The sequence below is a fragment of the Leopardus geoffroyi genome, chromosome A2 (genome assembly GCF_018350155.1).
Source record: "Leopardus geoffroyi isolate Oge1 chromosome A2, O.geoffroyi_Oge1_pat1.0, whole genome shotgun sequence".
Classification (NCBI taxonomy): Eukaryota; Metazoa; Chordata; class Mammalia; order Carnivora; family Felidae; genus Leopardus; species Leopardus geoffroyi.
Genome location: NC_059331.1, coordinates 74965367 through 74987706, shown reverse-complemented (window position 1 = coordinate 74987706; position 22340 = coordinate 74965367). Strand labels below are relative to the sequence as shown.

The following is a 22340-nucleotide window of genomic DNA, read 5'->3' as shown; positions in this document are numbered from 1 at the left end:
TGTCTGTTGTGGACTTTTCAAAAGAAGTTTCATGCCACAGTTGGTATCATCAGTGGAGCCCATGGAAAATTCTATTCTCCCCAGCCTAGGGAGCTCAAGAAGCCCGATCTAATTAGTGTCCCAGAATGGATCCAAATATCACTCTCCTGACTCACACCCAAAGAGACAGATTTATAAAACCACGATGTCTGTTTTAATTTACAAAGAGAAATATAATTGTCAAGGGGACCTGATACAATTGTCCTTTGGCCAACAATTTCTCCGCTTATAGAAGGACAAAACCATGAAAATCCTAATCTTGGCAGAATAAGTGTGAATACAGAATTAGGCGTGACAATTATTCAAAGATAGTATGGCTGCAAAGATATTATAGCCGCCACTTAGACCAGAACTGTCATGGCCTCAGAACACCATTCCAACCCCAGAACTGGTTTCTGAAGTGCATTTCTTTCTGTGCTTCCAGTAACAACTAACCTCTCTCTGATGAATAGTTACATTCTATCACTATGTGAAAACTTTCATCACTTCAAGGCCTTCAGTGGAACTAAATTCTAAGCACTATGAGAGCAACAACCATTGTTGTTTTGTTCAATCCTATATCACCAGCATTCTGTTCAGTAATTAATTGGCCAAAGTTTTGGAGCCTAGGGACCTCCTGTCCCTTTAATTTGGCTTGATGTAGATATAGATGATAGATAGATAGATAGATAGATAGACAGATGATATACATTATATAACTAGGTATAGGATTATATATAGATATAGGTGATAATATATGGTGATATTATATATGCTGATATATATATATATGATATTATATATGCTGTAGGTGGATATTATATATATGTATATATTTTTGGTATATTTATAGATATAAATAGATATGTACTTGTCTATACAGAGAGATAGTCAAGGGGACCTGGTATGATTGTGTTTTGACCAAACCATTTAGACAAGATCCATGGAAATTCATATCTTGTCACTCTGAGGGCATTTCCGATTACCTTATTGGGCCTGCTACATAGTGTAATCACCTCTGAGAGTAATTGTTAAATACTGTGCTGTCGTTCTTAGGAAGTTCTCTGATTCCCGGGCACTGAAGTCCCTTCCCCCTTATAGAGAATCAGAAGCTCCCGGACCCCTGGAGCTGATAACTGACTGGTGTAGGAAGAGGAGAAGAGCTTCAAGACAGAACAGACTCTGAGGTGCAGTTCATGCTTCAGAGCCCCTGGGGAGAGGATGAGACAGAGATAGGGGTGCGGGGTTCACCTGAAATCTCAGCCCTGCTTCGCTCCTTGCTCTTCCCTATCCTGTTTTCCTCACTCCCTTCCTGATTTCTCCTGGAAGCCCTTCCTTAACAAATCACTGGCACTTGAATCCTTGGCTCAGGTGCTACATCTGGGAAAAATCCAACCCAGGAGACTGACTGCGAGGTTGTTGGGAGGGCTGATGAGAAATGGCGAGGAAAGGAAAGGGTCTAGAACAGTGCCTGGCACCTCAGCATTAGCTGTTGTCCTACAAGGGGCAGCCACAATGTTCAAGCTGATTTTCTAAAGACGTTTGTCAGTGCAGCGCATGCATGTGGTTAAAAATCATTTCAGGGGCGCCTGGCTGGCTCAGTCGGTTAAGTGGCCGACTTCGGCTCAGGTCATGATCTCGCGGGTCTGTGAGTTTGAGCCCCGCGTCGGGCTCTGTGCTGACCGCTCAGAGCCTGGAGCCTGTTTCAAATTCTGTGTCTCCCTCTCTCTCTGACCCTCCCCCATTCATGCTCTGTCTCTCTCTGTCTCAAAAATAAATAAACGTTAAAAAAAATTTTTTTTAAAAAAAATCATTTCAGTACAGAGGGGTGCTGAAGAAGGTGCGGTTCTCAGCCATACCCCTCCCCACCCTCAGGGTTACTCCCCCAAGGCAATCATATTTAACCATTTCTGGTCTAATGGGTTTATCTCTGTGTTTCTGAATACTTTCCATTTACTTCTGTCTCTTGATTTATTGGCTGGTGAATGCCTCACCTATTTATTTCCTGCTATGGCATATGGGGGTTTAGCTCACTTATAACATCTCCTACTTCCTCTTTCTCCCTTCTCCTGATGGGAATAGAGTGCTAGTTTTAGTTACCTTTGTAACTTTATTGTTTTAAGTTTATTTATTTATTTTGAGAGAAAGAGAGAGAGAGAGAGAGAGGGAGAGAGAGAAAGAGAGCATGAGCAGGGGAGGGGGAGAGAGAGGGAAAGAGGATCCCAAGCAGGCTCTGTGCTATCAGTGCAGAGTCTGACATAAGGCTTGATCCCACAAGCCACGAGACCATGACCTGAGCCAAAATCAAGAGTTGGATACTTACCTGACTGAGCCACCCAGGCGCCCTAGCTTTATAACTTTCAATAGCATCTTTGAATCCCCATTTGTTCAGTCACCTATCTGGAGGGATCTCTTGATTCCCCACTAATGCTCTGATTCTCACTTGCCCTCCTCACTCCCACTTCCACGTTGTCAAGGATTTTAGTAGCATTTATGTTCTCATTAAATCTGTCATGCCTTGTTTACAGGCTGTTTCAAATATTGAAAGTCAGTAAACCCTCTTAACCTTAATATGGCTACCTTATTATTTCCTGAAGAGCCAAGAAGCATGCTGTGATCACATGTCCTTCTAGACTGGATTTTAGTGCCGCTCCAAGAAAATATTCAAATAGCTTCTCCTTCCACACTTCACCAAGTGCTCAAAATCATGCCCCGTCTCATCGCACAACTGGGTCATGGTGTCTGTTTCTTTTATTGTTTCTTAAAAAACCATAGCTTGTTCTTAGATTATTTGTTTTGTTTTGCCTGAAGTATCTTATTACCCATCTTCTTTTATTGTGAGAAGAAATGTGTACCTTCTTTACAAAGCGGCTACCCTCTTCTAGCTTCTTATTTTTCTACAACACGGAATCTGTTCCACTTTTCTTCTTGGAGCTCAGTGACTTCTTGTGCTAATTTGGAACAACTGCTTCATTTCTTGACTGTGGCTTTCCCAGATAGCTTTTGGTTTTGCTGGAGTTTCTAGTTTCCTTTCTTTTTTTCCCTATTTTCAAATTCTTCCAAGATCTCAAATATCCTCTCACTTCTGTGGAGTCTTCCTTTTTTCTGGAGATAGTTCACCAAAGCCTCGGTGCTTTCTAGAACTTCCAGACACTGTTGTAGTGGAGCTCCCTGGTATTGCTCACCTGCGTGTCACACACTGCTCCCTGGATCCTAAATCTTCCTCTTTCTTGGCTCACCGCCTTATTTTGCTGAAGTACCTATTCAATTTCCCAAGAAAAAGCATGTGAGGATAAGATGTCTAAGTTTCAGCAAGTTCCAAAATGGGTCTTACTCTGCTCTCGCGGTTGACAGAAAGTTTAGCCGGCAACAGAACTCTTGGCTGGGAATCATCTTCTTCCAGAACTTTGAAGGCATTGCTCCAGTGGTTTTAACCATATAGTTTTGCTAACAGGAGGTCTGATGCCAGTTTGATTTATGTTGCTTTGTAGATGGCCTCTTATTTGTCTCCGAAATCTTTTAAGTTGTTCAACAATCTTTATCTTTGGTGTTCTGCAATTCCATGGGAGAAGTATTGGGATGTAAGCCTCTTTTCTTTCAACTTGGTTGGCACACGGTAGGAAGCTGGAATGACTTCCTAAGGGCTTGGAAGGGTATTAAGAGCTCAGTGTGTTGGGGTGAGATTGGGAACTGACTAGCTTTTTTAGCAAAGAGGACTTTGCTTTGGGGTGCCCACATCCACATTGGACATCCTAATTCTTCCCCAGACAAGTTTTTCAATTTCTTTAGAGGAGAGCCTTCCCCTGATTTTTCCGGAGAGTTTAGGTTGGCCTAGCTGTGGGCCATTCTGCAGGAGGAGATGGAAGGAGATCAGCTGCTCACAGTAGGGTCTCCACAAATCCCACTGGAAATTCCAGCCAGCCTTGCCACCGCTGAATCCCAGGCCTTTGCGATGGCCCCTGCTGCTGCTTCTCTTTGCTTTACTCTGGGTACTTCTTTGCTTTTCCTCTTCCTTGTTTAATGGGCCGTCTAAAAGCTAACATTGCAGTCTCACACTTAATACTTGTGAAAACACTCCAACAAGAGTGCTCCCCAAAATGTCAACAAATGCAGTAATGGGTGGCAAATTGCCCTCATATCTAAAAGAATGTGCTAGGGGCGCCTGGGTGGCGCAGTCGGTTAAGCGTCCGATTTCAGCCAGGTCACGATCTCGCGGTCCGTGAGTTCGAGCCCCGCGTCGGGCTCTGGGCTGATGGCTCAGAGCCTGGAGCCTGTTTCTGATTCTGTGTCTCCCTCTCTCTCTGCCCCTCCCCCGTTCATGCTCTGTCTCTCTCTGTCCCAAAAATAAATAAAACGTTGAAAAAAAAATTTAAAAAAAAAAAAAAATAAAAGAATGTGCTAAAGATACTGAAAGATTCCCAGGTGTCTGTTTTCTGTTTTTTGTTTTTTGTTTTTTTGGTTTTTTTTCCAAATAGCGATTTTGTTTCGGTATGCCTTTGCTGGTGGAAGAACAGATTCGTTTTTCAGAAAAACACATTCTCAAAATTATGGAGATAGGAGAATGAGGTGCTCCAGTTGAAGGCCAAGAGAAGAGCCACCCCCTCCTGTCTGGGATGCTGGGAGCCCCAGGGGCGATGGCCCCCTGACCCCCTCCCTGGGCGATGTTTTAGAATGCAGATTTTGTCCTACTCTCTGGAATCCACTTTTCTAACAAGGTCCCCAGGTGATTCTGTCCACAATTTGAGGTAGGCTGCCAGAGTGGGCAAAAACCAGCTTGGTAAGAAAGAAGTTCCTATAGTTCAGCAATACCCAGTAATTTGTAGGGATTTTTCATTGGGAGAATTTTTTTTTCTCTTTGTTTTCTCCTGATACCCCAACAGATACTGAGCTCTCTGCCTTACATGCAAGAGAAACAAATGACAGATTAAAGATATTTCTGGAACTATAACCATGGCCACACGTGAGGTGGTTACACATCATAATCTTTGAAGCAGAATGGATCTTGTTTCCTTTTAACACTGTTGCCAAAAATAAAAGCAAATTTCCCCCAAAAGTTCTCACCTTCTGCAGGTTTTTCAGAGTCCTCCGTTCCTGACAGACTGTTTTTTCCATCCACTTTGCAAAGCTCCTGTCCACCAGTGCAGGCTGGAAATGCCCTTAACGAGGGAACCAAAGGGTTCCTGATCTGCACACTTGCTTCAGCTACCTTGGATGTTATTTCTTGGGGCACAGGAGGAAGCAGAAAACCAGGTTTACCAACTCAACTTCCTCTGGTTGGGTTGTTCTAGATTCCATTCTTTTTTCTTCTCCTGGGGATTTTAGTGGGCAACACAAGTGAACAATAATTACAGCATTGGGGTGGGGGGAGGGGGTGCCTGGATGGCTCAGTAGGTGAAGTGTCTGACTCTTGGTTTCCGCTCAGCTCATGATCTCATGGTTCATGAGTTTGAGCTCCACATCAGGCTCCACAATGATACTATGGAGCCTGCTTGGGATTCTCTCTCTCTCTCTCTCTCAAAATAAATACATGATAGATGGATAGATAGATAGATAGATAGATAGAAAGATACAGAGTTAGGAAAGCAAAAGCTACATCAGGAAGCATGAGTTTTCTTTTTGGTGGCCCGCAAGCCCAGTGATTTGTAAGACTGAACCGATTTGGGAGTCACTGCTCCCGATTAAGGACAAATCCATCCAGAGAAAGAACTCTTCCTGTCACCAAAAATGCTCTAGAGACAAGGGTGTCACAGAGTTCTATGGACAATATAAGCTGTTTCCCTACTCAGATACTTAAAATGTCACCAAGCTGAGCCCAGTATGGCTTCTGCCTGATATCTAAGTGTAGACGAGATATTCTCTTACCATGATGGCAAACTTGTGACACAAATAAATTGCTGTGTGGTCCGTCCCCACCTCCCTTCTGCTCAGATTTTTCACTTCCCTTCTTGCAACCCCATGTCTCTGTTCCTTATAACGACCCATGTCTTGCCCTCAAATTAGCATCTTTATCCTCAAACACACATGTACATTTCCTATCAGCAGGCTTTCAAAAATGTTTTGCCTGCAGCAGGACAGAGGTACAACTGTACACGCTTTCCCAGGAGCTGAACGATTCATCACGGAGCAGACACTTCCAAATTAGCTTCTGTAGCCAGGTGCCTGGACCAGCTCTTCTCAAGAGCAAAGCCTCAGAGGGCATCCCTCCCTGTGTGAGTGTGCAGTTACCTTTGTTCCAGCCCTCAGGAGGAAATAGATTGGCCCATCCATACAGCTGATTCTCATGTTCAGGGCTTGGAAGACACACACCTAAGACTGAGCCATCCATAACACTCACTTGCTAGGTAAACTTGGGAAGGTCAAGCTGTGTGAACTTCTGAGCCCAAGTTCAACATGTACAGCATGGCAATGGTATCATCTATCCACGTGGTTGTCTTGAAAAGCTCAGTCATTCATAGTAAATTTAAGTACTTTCCAAACTATGAAGCACTGTCTTATTTTGAACCCAAACTGCATCACTGGTCTCCACCTGCTCACACGGAGTGTCCACCTTCCACTTGGAAGAATACTTTTCTCTGGCATTTCTGGAGGAGTATCTCGCCAGAGCTCAGGAGCAAGCCCGTGGCTCACTTTGATAGCGATCTTGTTCTGCGCTGTCAGACCCGTGCCCATGCGGTGGGCTTGGCGTTTTCCTCTCTTGGCCACCTGGCATCCTGCAGTCCTGCCCGTGTCCCTCCCTCTGCTTCACCAGGCACAACCCTCACTGGTGGCTGACCTGAGTCCTCAGAGCTGCAAAGCCATGCAGAGTGGAGAAGGCTTGCCTTCCTAGCCTGTGGCATCCCGAGACAGTATAGCTTGGCTCCCAGTGTGTGAATATGGAGAAACAGCAATTATTATTATTATTATTATTATTATTGTGGTAAAATACACATAGCATAAAATTTGTCATTTGAACCATTTTAAGGTGTACAATTCAGTGGCTTTAAGTACCTTTGTGATGTCCAACCACCACCATCTACTTCTAGAACTTTTTAAACACCCTACACAGAAAACCCATACCTGCCAGGAGTTACTCCCCAGCCCCCACCCCCAGCCTCTGCAATCACTAATGTGCTTTCTGTGACTATGGATTCGCCTATTCCGCACATTTCATATAAATGGAATTATACAGCATATAGCCTTTGGCATCTGGCTCCTTGCACTTAGCCTCATACATTGACCTCTTTGTTTTTACTTGGTGCCTTTTCTCTCTGCCTAGGAACAGGCTTGCACCAGGGAGTGGGACTAAGGATGCATTTGAATAGCCATTACCATTATGCTTTTCTCGGGATTCCGGGGCACTTTATGTTTTTAATTTTTTTTTAATGTTCATTTATTTTTGAGAGACAGAGAGAGACAGAGCACGAGCAGGGGAGGGGCAGAGGGAGAGGGAGACACAGAACCCGAAGTAGGTTCTAGGCTCCAGGATCTGACCTGTCAGCACAGAGCCCTATGCAGGGCTTGAACCCAGGAACCGTGAGATCATGACCTGAGCCGAAGTCAGACGCTTAACCTGCTTAACAGACTGAGCCACCCAGGTGCCCCAGGATTCTGGGGAGAAGCCTTCACCCGGCTCCTTCTCCTTGGCCTATATCTTCTATCCTCTGTCAATGTATTGCTATGAGGCTACTACAGTTCCCAGACAGGCCCAGAGATGTATAACCAGACTTAGTTTGTCCCCCTTCCCAGCACGCTGTCAAACCCAAACTGCCAGTGTGCCAGCCATGCCCATATATGCCTGAGCCTGAAAAGTGCAAGGAAATGCTGAAGTTGAGATCCCCCCCACAGAGTGATTAGATTAACATGATGTTATACTCTGTGTTAACAAAAGTGAGCACTTCCTCTGATACGCGAGTGCCATTTTGCTTTCTGTGGTCCTACGGTGTTTCAAATACCTTGGAGGTAGAAGACACATCTGTATTTCTCCAGAATCTTTCATGGACTTGCCCTTCGTGTGCACATATGCCCGATGCTTTCACTTTTCCATGTCCCTGCCTTGAAAGTAGCCTTATGTAAATCCCAGGCAATGAAATTCCAATACCTCTAAGGGTGTGTGGCTTTGTTATGTATGTGCTTTCCTGAGGAAACCTCTAACAAAGATTCAAAAGAAGGAAGTTTTTCTAATTTACAGCTGACATATGGAAACCGAACAAATGGAGAAATGAAAGATTCCTGGTTACTCCTTTGTCATATTAAATTATTTATTGGGGAGGTTTTGAGCCACTGGTTTCTCTAGGAAATTTAGAGTTGGCTGGAATTTTGTTTGGGGGTTCTTTTTTAAAAGTGTAAGTTTAAGAAAAATGTTAAGTGAATGTAATGTCAATTTCTATGCATCTCTTTTTTTCCTTCATAGTGACTGGTATTGTAGTTAAATTTTACATTTACTGTTGGTCTACATAGTGTATAGTAACCAGACAGGGGGGAAACAATCATAAAAGGATGTAAATACCAGGGAAGAAAGTAAGAATCATTTTTTAAAATTTATTTGTTTACTTTTGAAAGAGAGAGAGACTGAGAGAGAACAAGTGGGGGAGGGGCAGAGAGAGAGGGTGAAACACAGAATCCCAAGCAGGCTCCAGGCTCCGAGCTATCAGTACAGAGCCCCATGCAGGGCTCGAACTCACAAACAGTGAGAACAATGACCAGAGCCAAAGTCGGATGCTTAACTAACTGAGCCACCCAGGCGCCCCCAGAAAGTAACAATCTTTAATCTTCCATGCATAGGGTCAGAGTTCACACTCAACAATTATCATTTAATCCACATTCTCTATAGTTAAATGTCTTTGAACCTTCCTATTTTGTGTGTGTATCTCAGTACGCTTTATACAATGACTGTTTTAGAGGCTCCGGGCTTTACTGCTTTTTTTTTTCACTTTCGTTTTACACAGTGTTATGTAGGTGGCTTTGCTGTTTAGACCAGCGTTGCATTCTTGTATAAACCCCTCATGCTTTTCTTTGCATCCAGTACACGCCTGGACATAGTTTATTATCCATCATTTTTTGCCTGCCGATGCCAAATTAGTTTATGTAAAAACCTCGAAGAGGTTTTGTGGAGGTTAACTTAATGCCTTTCCAGACAAGCTGCAGGTTATGGGAAGGAAAGAGCCAAGCAATGTGAACATAGCAACATAAAGGAACGAAGACACATTTGGACCCGTGTCTCATTAGTAGGTTAGGGTCTGCTGCACCTCCCCATTTGCCAATATCTGTCTGCCAATATTCCCCGGTCTACCCTGCTTCTAAATGCTGATTTAGATAAATGCTTTTCTAACCAAAATGAAACAGTATGGTATTTAAGTCAACCATGAAAATAGGCGCTGACATGTGTGCCCCCCCACCTGAAAGAAATCAGGACAGGCTTGATTTCAATCGGGCAGGAGGCCAGATGCAATCAGATTCCCCAGATCTGTAACTCTACCAAGAGAGATCAAATCCCACTCCTCCAGGACCTTCCAGATTGAGGAAGATCCTGGGAGGTCAGAATTGAGCTGGGCTCCCAAACTGTCAATAAAATGTGATTTTGTACGATAGGAATGGGCGGGTGGTGAAAACAGACCATTCCGTTAAAGTTCCAGTAAATGGGATGACTGGGTATTTTTTTCTAGAGAGACTTAATTTTTTAGAGCATTTTTGGGTTTGCAGCAAAATTGGGCAGAAGGTTCAGAGAGTTCCCATTGACTGGGTATTTTCCAGCCCTCTTTCATACACACCATCTCTACCTTTGGAGTCCCAGAGCACTCTGGACTCACATGCAAGGCAGGGCACACAATGGACCGAGTGGTTGAACAGACCTAGAGTAATTCAGCAACCCAGTGAAAACTTGCCATCCCAACTGGTCCAATGTGGAAGCTCTACATGGTGTCTGAGAGCACAGATTGGTATTTGGTGCCTCTGGGAGCCGTCAAACTACCGTGTCACCAATACGTGTGTGCCTGGCTTTAAACAAACCTGATTTTAAAAAAAGAAATAAAAATAAACAAATCCGATTATATATTTTTAAAAATTTTTTTTAATGTTTTTATTTTTGCGACAGAGAGAGACAGAACATGAGCAGGGGAGGGCCAGAGAGAGAGGGAGACACAGAATCGGAAGCAGACTCCAGGCTCTGAGCTGTCAGCACAGAGCCCGATGCGGGGCTCGAACCCACAGACTGTGAGATCATGACCTGAGCCGAAGTCGGACGCTTAACCGACAAGCCACCCAGGTGCCCCCGATTATATATTTAAAATCTGACTTACACCAGAGGCTAATTGGGAGTGATCTGTCTTTCCATCACTTTCAAAAGATAGGCTCTCCACCCTCTCTGAGCTCTAAAGTCATCCCAAACTTCCCAGAGCCTGTGTACCGGCAGTCCATTCTCCACGTTGTCCTTCAGAAATATCACCTAAGCCAGGCGGTGTCATCTGGGCGCTTCTCACATTCTGTAATATCCTCTCTTCCTTCCTTTCGAGGAATGACCCTCACTCTCTTGAACCCTCCTCGCTCTCCTTCAGCACCCTCTGTGAACACTGTCCTGGCCTCTCTAACCAAAAGAAAACTCCCTGTCCTGATTCTCTGGGTCATTTTGGTCTACCATTAGCAGGACTCTGTAAAATTACCCCCAAACCTGATTGTTTCCTATGAGTTAATCTGATCTCCAATAAATAGATGATGAACTCTGTGAAGGCAGGATTGGCTCCTTGAGTCCTACACATTGGCACAGTACTTGTGCCTAGCTGATGTTCAGTAAGCCTAACGAAATGACTCTGAAATTTACAAAAATAGTCATTGCTTGGTTTTCTTACAAAGTTCTCTAGGTGTCCTCAACATACGAATCAATGTACACAGACTTCCCAAGAACATATTTGTTGTGTGAAGGCAGGTGTGCAATATGGCACTTTATGGAACCACAAGATTTTTTTTTTTTTAAGGAGCATTTCTTTAAAAATAGGAACTAGTTTAATGTGACAAAGAGGAGTTTTTATTTATTTATTTATTTTAATTCTATTTTTTAAATTTATATCCAAATTAGTTAGCATACAAAGAGGAGTTATTAATGTTGAAAATCTTGACTAATTCTAGGTAGGGGAGAAGCAGGAAGACATTGCAGCCAAGGCCAATGGGTTCAACATCGATCCTTATATTTATTTGTAGGCTTGTTGGAAAGCTTTTAGACTGAGATTCAGGCAAAGAAGGAGGTGAACTTGTCGCAGTAATTTTCTCTAGATCATTCTTTGGCCAACCTGTCTTCCTGCTGCAGAAATCGTTCAGAGCCAGATGGGCATATGAGAACAAATTTACTGCGCTCAGCGTTAAGAAGCTGGGCCCACCAACTCCTACTTTTCAAAGAACAAGGGAATCTTGAAAAGATGATATCATTCTCTCAGTCCCTGGCCTGGTTTTGAGGTGATAATGTGTCCAGTAACCACTGCAGAGTTCACAGTACCCTGCTCTCTAAGCCTTCCAGTTTGGGGGTGGGGGTAAGGGAGCCCGGTCTGTTTGATCAGCAGGCAAAATATTCCCACTCAGGCTTTTGTCTCTGCAAAGCTGAGAAGCATGTACCATCTTGAAATTTAAAAAAAAAAAAAACCAAAACTGTACAAACTTGAAACTAACATGTCTGAAGTAGCGGGTGCCAACGACACCACCGACGGCACTGCTGGTCAAAAGGAGGTGACAAACAACTTAGTTTCCGTTGGGTTGAGCATTTGCCGAAAGAAGTAAACGGGTTGAACTTTTACAGTCGAAAGCAACTCTTGAAAGCGGTGAGTGTCTTTCCCAAGCCAGTGCGGGAAGGAAGAGCGAGAGAAGGCAGGGAAACGTTAGTCCCATCGCTGGGGCACCCTCGGCTCGCACTGCACGGTACCCTGTAAAGTAACGCCGGACGGGTGACACGCTGGTCCTCCCCAAAGTTTACAATTTCCCTAGGAAGTGACTCTTCCCTCCCGGAGCCCCACAACCCCGGTCGGCACCGGAGCGATGAGGGCGAGAGAGCAAACTCCGAGCTCGCGCGGAGCAAGCGGTCGGGGACACAGCGGGACGCGGCCGAGTGTGTTTCACCTGCACGTTCCCTTTCTCTCCTTGTAGCTACCTCATCCCTGAACTCCCAGCTCCAGCAGCTCCAGCAGCTCCAGCAGCTCCAGCCGCCGCCGCCGCCGCCGCCCGCCGGCCAGCACCCGCCGCCCGGCCCGCAGGCGCCCCCGCAGCCCCCGCAGCCGCAGCCCCAGCCCGCCCCGCCCCAGCAGCCGCCTCCCGCCTCCCAGCAGCCGCCGGCTCCGCCAGCTCAGCCCCAGCAGCAGCCTCAGCCCCACCCCCACCCCCCGAGCCAGAACCAACCGTCTCCGACTCAGCAGAGCGCGAGCCCCCCTCAGAAAGCCAGCCAGTCTCCGGGACATGGCCTTCCGTCGCCGCTCACGCCACCCAATCCTCTGCAGGTATGCTCCCCGCCCCGCCCCGTGAGCTCCGGGGGACCTGTCCTCGGGGTCGCGCCGTCCCCCCGCCGCCCGCCCCCCCCCCCCCCAGGCCGAGGGCCGGTCAGACTTAGCACCCAGGTCCGCAGCACCTAATTCGAATTGATCTCCTAGACGTAGGGAAGAGGAAGCAAATAGCAGGCGGCTGGGGATGCATGTAAAGGAAACAAATAGAAGCCCATTGATGTTGCCCTCCAATGGATAAATGTGTTCTGTTTCCTCCTGTGAGAGGCCGGCACTGTAAGTGCACTTGTAGCCTGTAATAATTCCATTTTATGATACTTTCTGAAGGCAGCAAAGATAGCATCCAATTAAAATTATTACCAGCACAGTTTTGTAGCCCCGTGGAGAACTGCATCTCCTGTCCATGAGGCATGGTGGTTATTTCTCTATATTATGAATACAACAGTGTCTTACCTTAAGTACTTTGTGCTCTTTTGTTTCTATTTTTCTAAAGACTCTCTGGGGTTAGGAGGGTAAAGAAATTCATCCCCTGGTCTGTGTCCCAGATTCCAACCATTCCAACCACGGACTAACAATTTCTCTAAAATTATGCAAACAGCCTCAACAAATCTGCATCTTTATAAAATAATAAAGCTTCTATACATTGACTTTTTTACCTTGAGGCCCAGGGCATCAAAAATAGATATTCAGGCTAACTACCAGAGCTTATCCTTAATCGACCATCATTCAGGAATACAGAACTTTAAAGTTCAGAAAGCCATTCTTAACTTAGATGCCTCTAAAATAAATTAGCTTCAGAATATAATGACTGTGGTGTCAACACCTCAGATCCAGAAATTAATAGCCCAGGTTTTGACTTACATAGTGATGTTTTCCCCAGTGAGATGACAGATGATTTAGTGCATTGGTGATACAGTGACAAAGTCCAACAAAGTGAGCAGCCCATACACTCACTTCAAATGCCAACTCAACCCCCTCCTTGATTCTGGGGCAGGCGGCCCTCCCCTACCTGAGGACAACAATAGCCATGAGTCCCCAGGTCCTCAACAGCAAAGTATGCAAAGCCACACTAGCTTGACACACAGAGAGGCCAGGGATTTAGAGTTAGCATTTGAGAACTGATTTTGTTTGTTGTCCCCTAACTTTGTTGCTATGAACTTGAATTCTCAATGGTGGCCCCAAGTTTTCCTGGAAATAAAACCATTTGGGTAAGATGAGTAATTGTGTTTTCCCCGGCACTTGGGTCGTTGTTGCTTGGAAGGTGAACGTTCTTTTGAGTCGGGTTTGAATGTGTATTTTTTTTTAAATCTTACAAGTGCGAGACAACATAATGCCTTTGACCTGGCACTGCCATGAACGCAGGCTATAAAAATCTAAAGTGTGCACTTGGCACCTACGGAGAAAATAGGTACAATCAAACTTACAAGATGCATGATTGCAGCCATCCTAATGTTTTTAGCATTTGGAATTCAACTCTATTATTCCAGAGAATGAGTTTAATGCTTTTTAGGAGCAGTTAAATTAGATGGACCTACACACCATATGATTAAACACTTCCTCTGTGTGAGGCACCCAAATAGGAGAAATTACCAACGAAAAGAACTTGTGCGGCTCTGAGGGATGAAGTTACTTAGCTCAGTCCCCAGTTGTTGTATCCAGTCCAGTGTTCCTTACAGTGGAGCAACACTTTGAGCTCTGTGGACATCAGTCTTTTCTGAACAGTGTCAATATCTTATAAATCTCTATTGGCCACTGAAAGTCAGATGTAGACAATCCATTTGAATGGCTGTTGATAGGACTTGTGGATGAGGTGACCAATCAGCCTCATGGAAATAAATTCCAACAGGAGAACTTCCAGAAGTCATTCAATGGTTTCCTATGAAAATCCAGGGGACCTGTTGCGTTTTGTGTTGTTTTTGCAAGAAATGAAGGCTGAGAGTCACATTTCTTTCTTTACAACCTTGAGAGAATATTCTTTTTTGCTATTAGGGTTTAAAAACATTTTTTTTAATGTGTATTTATTTTTGAGAGAGATGGAGACAGAATGCGTGTGGGTTAGGGACAGAGCAAGAGGGAGACACAGAATCCGAAGCAGGCTCCAGGCTCCAAGCTGTCAGCACAGAGCCCAACACGGGGCTCAAACCCACCAGCTGTGAGATCATGACCTAAGCCGAAGTCAGACGCTCAACCAACTGAGCCACCCAGGCGCCCCTTTCCTATTGGGGTTTTAACTCATAAACTTAACAAATACATTGGTAAGGTAATACTCTTAACTTCTGTGGATCTAATGCATGACCACTGAAGGAATGATATAGTAAAACATTTTAAAATATTGCCGAGTAGATAGAGAACTAATTTTTAAGAAGAAAAAGGTTTTTTTTTTCCCTTTACTATAGGCATGTGTAAAGAAAATGAAGAATTCCATGGTTTTGAAATACTGTTTTCTTTCTACACTAACTGAGGGGTTTTTGAGTTTGTGGAACATGAAATGTTTGAACTTTTTAAAAAGAAAACTTTAAGAGGACCTGCAAAGATATTTAACTCTCAAAGGTAATGATCTTTATGCACCAGAGTAAAGTGTTTTTGTCTGAAGATGATTAAAAGAACAAAGATCAACTAAAATCAGATATGACATTTTAAATTCTATTTTACAATTCTTTGTTTTCATGTGGGCTTTGTCCTTTTCCATTGTTCAAACTCTGCTTGCTAGAGAGCAGTTTAGAACTAGGCAACTTAGGTTGTCAAGGAAAACCAGGAATTCAGAAGGTTTAAAAAACAACTTCGAAGAATAATAATTATTTCTACAAGTGTACAGAGGCTGTCACATCTTCAGAAAAATATAATAAATGTAAGTGGCTTGTGTCAGTCTAGTTGGGTGAGGTCATTTCTCGAGATGAAAATTAAAAAAAAAAAAGTGAAGAGAGCTGGCAGGCTGTATCACTCTAGACTGAAACTCTCCAAATAGTTCTGGTCGAGTTTTGCTCTACTATTGCAATATAAGTTTTCCACCCTTTTACTCAATTCCATGAAATTGACTGCATTTATGAAACCAGGTTGTTGCTTCAAGACAGATAGGAGTCTAGAGTATTATCACTTCAGAGTACTAATTTTTGGTTGCTCAGGGTTATAGGGGAGCTGGGTGTCTAGCGTGGGTACCAGAGCTGGCCCCTGGAGGGCTGTCTTTGGAATCTCCATGGGCACTCGAGAGCTACCCACCCACAAATTCATTCTCAGGAAGGATGAGGAGAGAATTTATACTTCTCAGGATAAATAAGAAAAGCAGACTTGGGTTTACAAAACACACCTATGAGTTGAATTTAATCCTTAGGTTCCAGGATAAATATCAATCCATACTTCTTACCTTTGCCCTAACCCATTGGCCCCGGGCTGTGCCAGAAGCTGAAACTAGACACACAGAATGGGTTGGGCAGGAGCAGATCAGAAACATAAATGGAAGCAACTTTGGGGAGGAAAATATAGGGTCTCATCATTCCTAGGTAGAAAAAACAATGTACGGTTTTAATTTCAACATATAATTTTGATCTGGATAAAGACCCTGTAAGCATAAGAATGGTGAAATACCTCCTTTCTGTGACCTTTGAGATGGCTTTTCTGGAGACCATTCCTTGGGAGTCTGTATTTGCACTAGGGAAATTCTAAACGTTGTGTAAAAGCCCTGATGCGCGCATGCCCTTTCGTCAGTGATCTGAAGATAAGCTGGATGTGGTTGGAGCCTTGTCACAGTGCCATGGGAATAGGGGGGCTCCAGGGTTTGAGGTCTTACTCTCGTTCTGACCCTCCTCCAACTAGCTGACAACTTTGGACAAGTCACATTAGCTCTTTGGACTTCATTTTCCTTGTCTGTTAAATGTGTGGTCTATATAATTTTTAAGATCCTTTTCAGGCCTGGGAGTCTATGGAAATGTTGGTAGGCCTGTAGAATAGTATTGGCTATTGAAAACTCGGTGGTCCTGAAGATTCTGTGAGTATTCTTCAAGGTCAGGTTAATTTCTTCCCACTCAGCTGGGTGGCAGAGTGGAAAGAAAGTGGGGACACACATAAGTGGGATAATGATAGCAGAAGCAGATTTTATCTTAGCCAGAGAGTCCAAATTAAAGTCAAGTTTTTATCCTCAGAGAGTCATCGCTGTAAACTGTGGTCCCAGATTGCTTTTCCACACCTATGCATTAGAGGAGCTTACGAAACCAAATGCTGCATTTAACCTTGGCCTTCTGCATGTCGTCTTGCATGGCAGGAGGCAGGATAATCTTTTCCCTTTCTTGTTGTACTGCACATTTTAATAAATAACAGAGGGAGAGAGAAATCCATGGAAGCAGTTAGGGGAGGGAAAGTTATCTATGCTTGTTGAGGAATGAGGGGCATGGTCACCTCCTCAGAGGTGAAGTTGCTCGAGAGATAGTATAAAATTGCTCTCGACCACGTGCATTTGCTAAGGGAAAGGTCTTGTTACCACTCAGGCACCCAGGAGTAAAACTGCATCCATTCCACCTCTGCTATGCAGTAGACACAGCCTTCTGATCTTCTCATGTGGGACGTTTTCCCACAAAACTTTCAACACTAAGTTCCAAAGTGTGTGAGTGGTAGAGGGTGGTATATTATCACCAAAGAGCCCAACCCCTTGAGAAGCAGTTAGAGGCACATGACTTTCATCCTTTGAAAGCAAATTGATCTCCAATGGCTTCTTCCTATAGAAAGGCTCAATGTAACACTGCATGTTAACTAACTGGAATTAAAATAAAAACTTTAAAAAAGAAAGGAAGAAAGGAAGGAAGAGAAAGAAAGAAAGAAAGAAAGAAAGAAAGAAAGAAAGAAAGAAAAAAGAAAAAAAAAAGAAGGAAGGAAGAAGAAAGAAAGAAAGAAAGAAAGAAAGAAAGAAAGAAAGGGAGGGAGGGAGGAAGGAAGGAAGGAAGGAAGGAAGGAAGGAAGGAAGGAAGGAAGAGAGAGGGAGGGAGGGAGGGAGGGAGAGGGGCTCAGCGCCCTGGGCCAACCTCCTTTCTCCCCAGCAGTTAGTCTTCATTTAACCTGGAATGAGTTAAAACTTTGTGAGTCTAAGTTTTTTCATCTATAAAGCGAAGGGGTAAAATTAGACACTCTCTCGAGCTCCTTCTTCTATTCTATTTGCAGTTTTATATCACAAACCTCTGAAACTGGGTTGGGTGACCCATGCCGGTGCAGGGGACAAAAACAATCTTTGTCCTCTCTGCTCATCCCAGGTTCTCAGGCTGGGCCCATAAACTAGACTCACAAACGACAGACTCACAGGAGAAAAACAAACAGGAGCTTATTAGCATGGGCGTCACCCTTGGGAGCACTCAGTGATGTGCAACTCAAAGGGAGTGGTTAGAACTGGGGTTTACATAATGGTAGGTAGCATTTTAACAAAAGAACAACACATTCGTAGAGAAGGGACAAGACAAAGGAGAAGGACATGGAAGTTCCAGGGATGGCAAGTTGTGAGAAAGCAAATATGTGAGGAATTGCCCAGCGGTATGGGCTGGTTTCAGCAAGATCTGTTATACAGATTCCTCGATTGCTGAAAAGGCTCTCCGGTTGTTCCCAGTCATCAACTGCCATCCTTCCCGGTAGAGAGGGAGGGGCGGGGCACGTCTTTACACATTTATGCCCTGCTTTTGGCAAATAGGGAATGTCAGAGAGCTTTTCTTATATCTACCTGTTTTTAGTTGCCTTCGGCTTGAAATAATCCTCATGCCGAAGTGACACGTTTGGGGGTGGCATATTCTGCTACCCTTTGCAGGCACATTCACCTCATAATCCCTTTGTGGCCTTGGTGATTCTAAAAGAACTCAGACATCTTCGCGCCTACACGGGGCTGAATCACTGTAGAATTCTCCTAACCTGGACCAAGACTAGGGTGAGGCAAGGGAGGCACTCAGATGCAAGATTCAAGCTGCCCCCCAAAAGGCAATTGTCAAGATAGACAATATTTTAGTGCAGTGTTTCAAAAAATCAAAACGAATGCCCAAATCCAAGATGAACTGAACATCAATTTTTTAGATACAGGATCAGTAACAGTCTCGAGTAGTATTGGAGTCTGAGGCAAGAGGAAAAAGTCAGTAATGCTGATTTTGTGGATCATGAATTTTTCACATTCATTTTGATTCTTTTAAAATATCACATTAGGGGCGCCTGGGTGGCTCAGTCAGTTAAGCATCCAACCTCAACCTCAGCTCGGGTCATGATCTCGCAGTTCATGAGTTCGAGCCCTGTGTCAGGCTCTGTGCTGTCATTCCAAGCCTGGAGCCTGATTCAGATTCGGTGTTGGCTTCCCTCTCTGCCCCTCCCCCACTCACACTGTGTCTCTGTCTCTCTCTCAAAAATAAACAAGTCAAAAAAAATAAGTTAAAAAGAATTCTTAATATCACATTATTCATCTTGATTACTGTGTTTTGAAGCAAATCCTTAAATGTTGTGCCTGAGCTGAGTGTCTCACATCCCTCAACTTTAACCCTCATCGTTTGGGTTGAGCTGGCAGATATTTTCCAAGGCTGGTGGCATTCTGTCTGCTGTAAATTCCATTCAGGTCTTGGATGCCGTTTTCTAGTTGAACTTGAAAATGGCATCAAATTTTGCACAATCCAAAAGCAAGCGTGTGTTTTACAGTGGATTGGGGCTTACCAAACTGTGTATGCATGGATCTAATAAACCGATCATTGTGATTGAATTGAAAAGTGTTGACAGTCAATAATTGGTTTGGCTGACATTTTTCACCCAACTGATTTATGGTTTTATGAAATCCAGTAAGTTTGGTAAAAATGTTGGAAATATCACGGTGTAGGCAGCATCCTCCTAGAGCAACTCAGGCTGTGAGGACCTTTCAAAAATGGGAAGAGTCCACACAGTTGTGCATAAGACTTCCTCTCAGGCTAAAGAACTGAAAGAAAATTAATTATTATGGAGGACAAAACCCATCTAAACCCAGAGAATTATCATGGAGATTAAATACAACATACTGATGGAAAGGCTTTGTGTGTTATAAGTATGTTAAGCAGCTGTTGATTATACCGCAGATATGAAACAGTACGAATTTATTTCTGTGTATCCCATCGTCTGGTAAATTGAGGGTTCCATGCATCGTTCATCCATTCAGCAAGAGTTTGGGTGGGAAATGGGAGTCCCTTTACCCAACCGTACTCAGCACTGAATAAAATAAACAAAACATACTTATCCACATTCTCTGCAAGGGACAATTTTTCCTTTTATGAAAGAAAGAAAATCTCCTTAAAAAAAAAAAAACAAAAACCTCAGTTCAACATTACTGACATTTCAAAGAATTTATTACAAGCATTCGAGATCCGGGAGGAACAACAAAGTTTATATTGCTTTGAGAGTGGCAGGGGGAAAATTAGTTTACCAAGAATATACTTATATACTGTGGTGCTTCTTTGTCATTGTCTAGATTTACCATTTCTGTTACTGCTGGGTAGATTAGTCAAATCATGTAGAAAAGGGCTTAACAAAGCAGGCAGCGTGTTCACCCCACTGACTATGGAAGCTCACGTCAAGTAGCGACAGATAGGAAGGGTGCCAGACTCGAAGGGGGGTGGAGAGATTATTGCTGCATTTGAACGTGGCAAGCTGTAACTCCCCCCAAGGAAAACAGCGCCTCTCCGATCATGACAGTGGGCGGATCTGAGGCTTGTCTGCCCTGCGCTCAGCAGTGAGACTGGAGCCACACACAACGTCCAGTCGCATCACCCTCTGTCGGATGTGGCTCATAAGCGAATCTCAAAGTCTAGTTCAGAATAGTTCTGAAAGAATTTTGCCTCCATGTGCATAGATGTAGGCTTTAGTGGCAATTTGAGACGTGCCGAATGTGCTGGCTGGCACTTCGCTCTGAATGAGCAAAATAACAGCTGGTATTTGTGTTAATGCAGTATTCTTGGGCTTGCATGATCAAGCGTTATTCCTCATATTTTAGCCCCAATTCATTTCCCACAGGTTTGGGATACATTTTCCACGGGCTTTTAAATTGACTTCCACAGGATAGACCTGCAAGTGAAGGTTCTCCAGGTTGTAAAGAAAGCACTTCTGTCATTATCTGCAAACATTTATCAAGCACCTGTGGTGTGCATGGTAGCCCCAGGAAAGGTCTGCAGAGCAATGTGGGGCCATAGAGAGAGCATGGTCTTTAGAAGCAAACAGACTTGAACTTGAATGAATGCTGGCTCTGCTGAGCACTTGGGTGAGGTCAGCCCATCGATTTCCTCATTGGCTGGAGGGATGATATGGGGACTAAATGTGATGGTTTCCATGAGAGGATCTAATTCACTTCCTGAGAGTTAGCTGGCACTAAAAAATACCAGAATCCTGCCTGCCTTTCTTCCTTTTTTGACTACAGACATTATCATCCAAGGGAAACAGGAGACCCAACAGACCCACTCAAAGTTGAACAGAAAGCAAATAGTCACGGGAATATAAAAGTGCACATGTACACAATAACATTGCACACTGCACACTACGGAAAAAGCCATAGAAGCTAGAATGAGGCTCATAATTACACACAAGTTTTGCAGAGTTGAGTCAGAGAGGCGAGGGGGATTTCTGAGGAGGGGGACACAGCAGAGGGAAGTGGGGACACCTGCAGCAAGGGCAAGCCTGCATGAAGGGGAGCAGGAAGAAAGAGAACTGTAGCAAAGTGCTTGTGTAATCTTAAAGAATTCTCACTTCAACCCACAGAACCTCAGATTCTCCATCAATGTTATTAAGAACCAAAACTTTTTTTTTCCTTCTAAATTCCCGAAGTTGTGGGTTTCGGTGTGTGGGTGAACAGGAAGAATCTTGGTGATCCCGGTTCTGCCACTAACTGGCTGCGTGACCTTGCACAATCACCTAATCTCTGGGACTCCGTTGTGTCACTTACTATATGAAAAATTTGTATTAGATGATCTTAAAGTCTTTTCCGGCTCCACATTCTATTTATGAAATAATACAAATAAGGTGGTTTAGATTACACAGAAAGAAAGAGCTATGTATGTACAATAACATAACCCACAACACATACACAACACTCAAGAAAGACTCCTGATAGTATGTGACCAATATATGCAGTATGTTTGGAAATTTACAAAGTGCATTTTAGAGACATGATTTCATGCTTTGGTCTCATGGAATGACCATTATCATTTATCGACTGTATCCGTGTATCTTATACTCTCTGAGTACTTCAGCCTCTCATTTCCTCCTCACAATAGCCCAGAAGAGGCAAAAATTATCTTCGTTCAAATGCAGGGCAAAGAGACTGTCAGAAAGCTGAAGGAACTTCCTCACCATTACTGTCAGACTTCAGAGCATTCTCCGTTTATATTGTTCTGCCTCTGCAATGTTCGTTTGGGTCGTTGGTGAGCTATATATTCTCATTTCCTTATTTGGCTGCCAGCATTTTTGAAGGCAACATTTCCCGAAGTGCCTTTCATAAAACACCAGGCCAAAGAAATTGCATTGAAAATAGATTTCATGGTAGGTCAGATAGATAGATAGATAGATAGATAGGGACCATACCGTATGCCAGTCCTAAATACTTCTCAATGAATAGCAGGACACTGAAAGTTAAAATACATCCCACAGTAGAGATGTCTAGTCAACATTATTTAACCAAGAAATTCTCAAACTTACGTAACCACTGAACCTTTTTTTTTCACATAACACAAATTAATATCCCATGGAAAATCCCTCAGCAACCACTGCTCTATGGCTCCCTTCTCTAACTTAATACAGCGTCCGCACAACTAAATTAACCTTGCATTTCCTTATGCAAGGAACATCTTGCAAAAATCCACAGACCAAATCCCATGGACTGGACGGTAGAGAAAAGAAATTACAGAAAAATGGGGA

At 43.8% G+C, this 22340-nt stretch overlaps 1 protein-coding gene across 4 annotated transcripts in view; it reads left to right on the top strand.

Moving 5' to 3' along the window:
• Window positions 1–22340, top strand: part of POU6F2 (POU class 6 homeobox 2) — a 495064-nt gene that overhangs the window by 356317 nt on the left and 116407 nt on the right. For all 4 annotated transcript variants that reach the window (XM_045494367.1, XM_045494365.1, XM_045494366.1 and 1 more), the window contains exon 5: window positions 12121–12467. In XM_045494367.1, the coding sequence (XP_045350323.1) occupies window positions 12121–12467 (347 nt within the window). The remainder of the gene's footprint in view (window positions 1–12120; window positions 12468–22340) is intronic.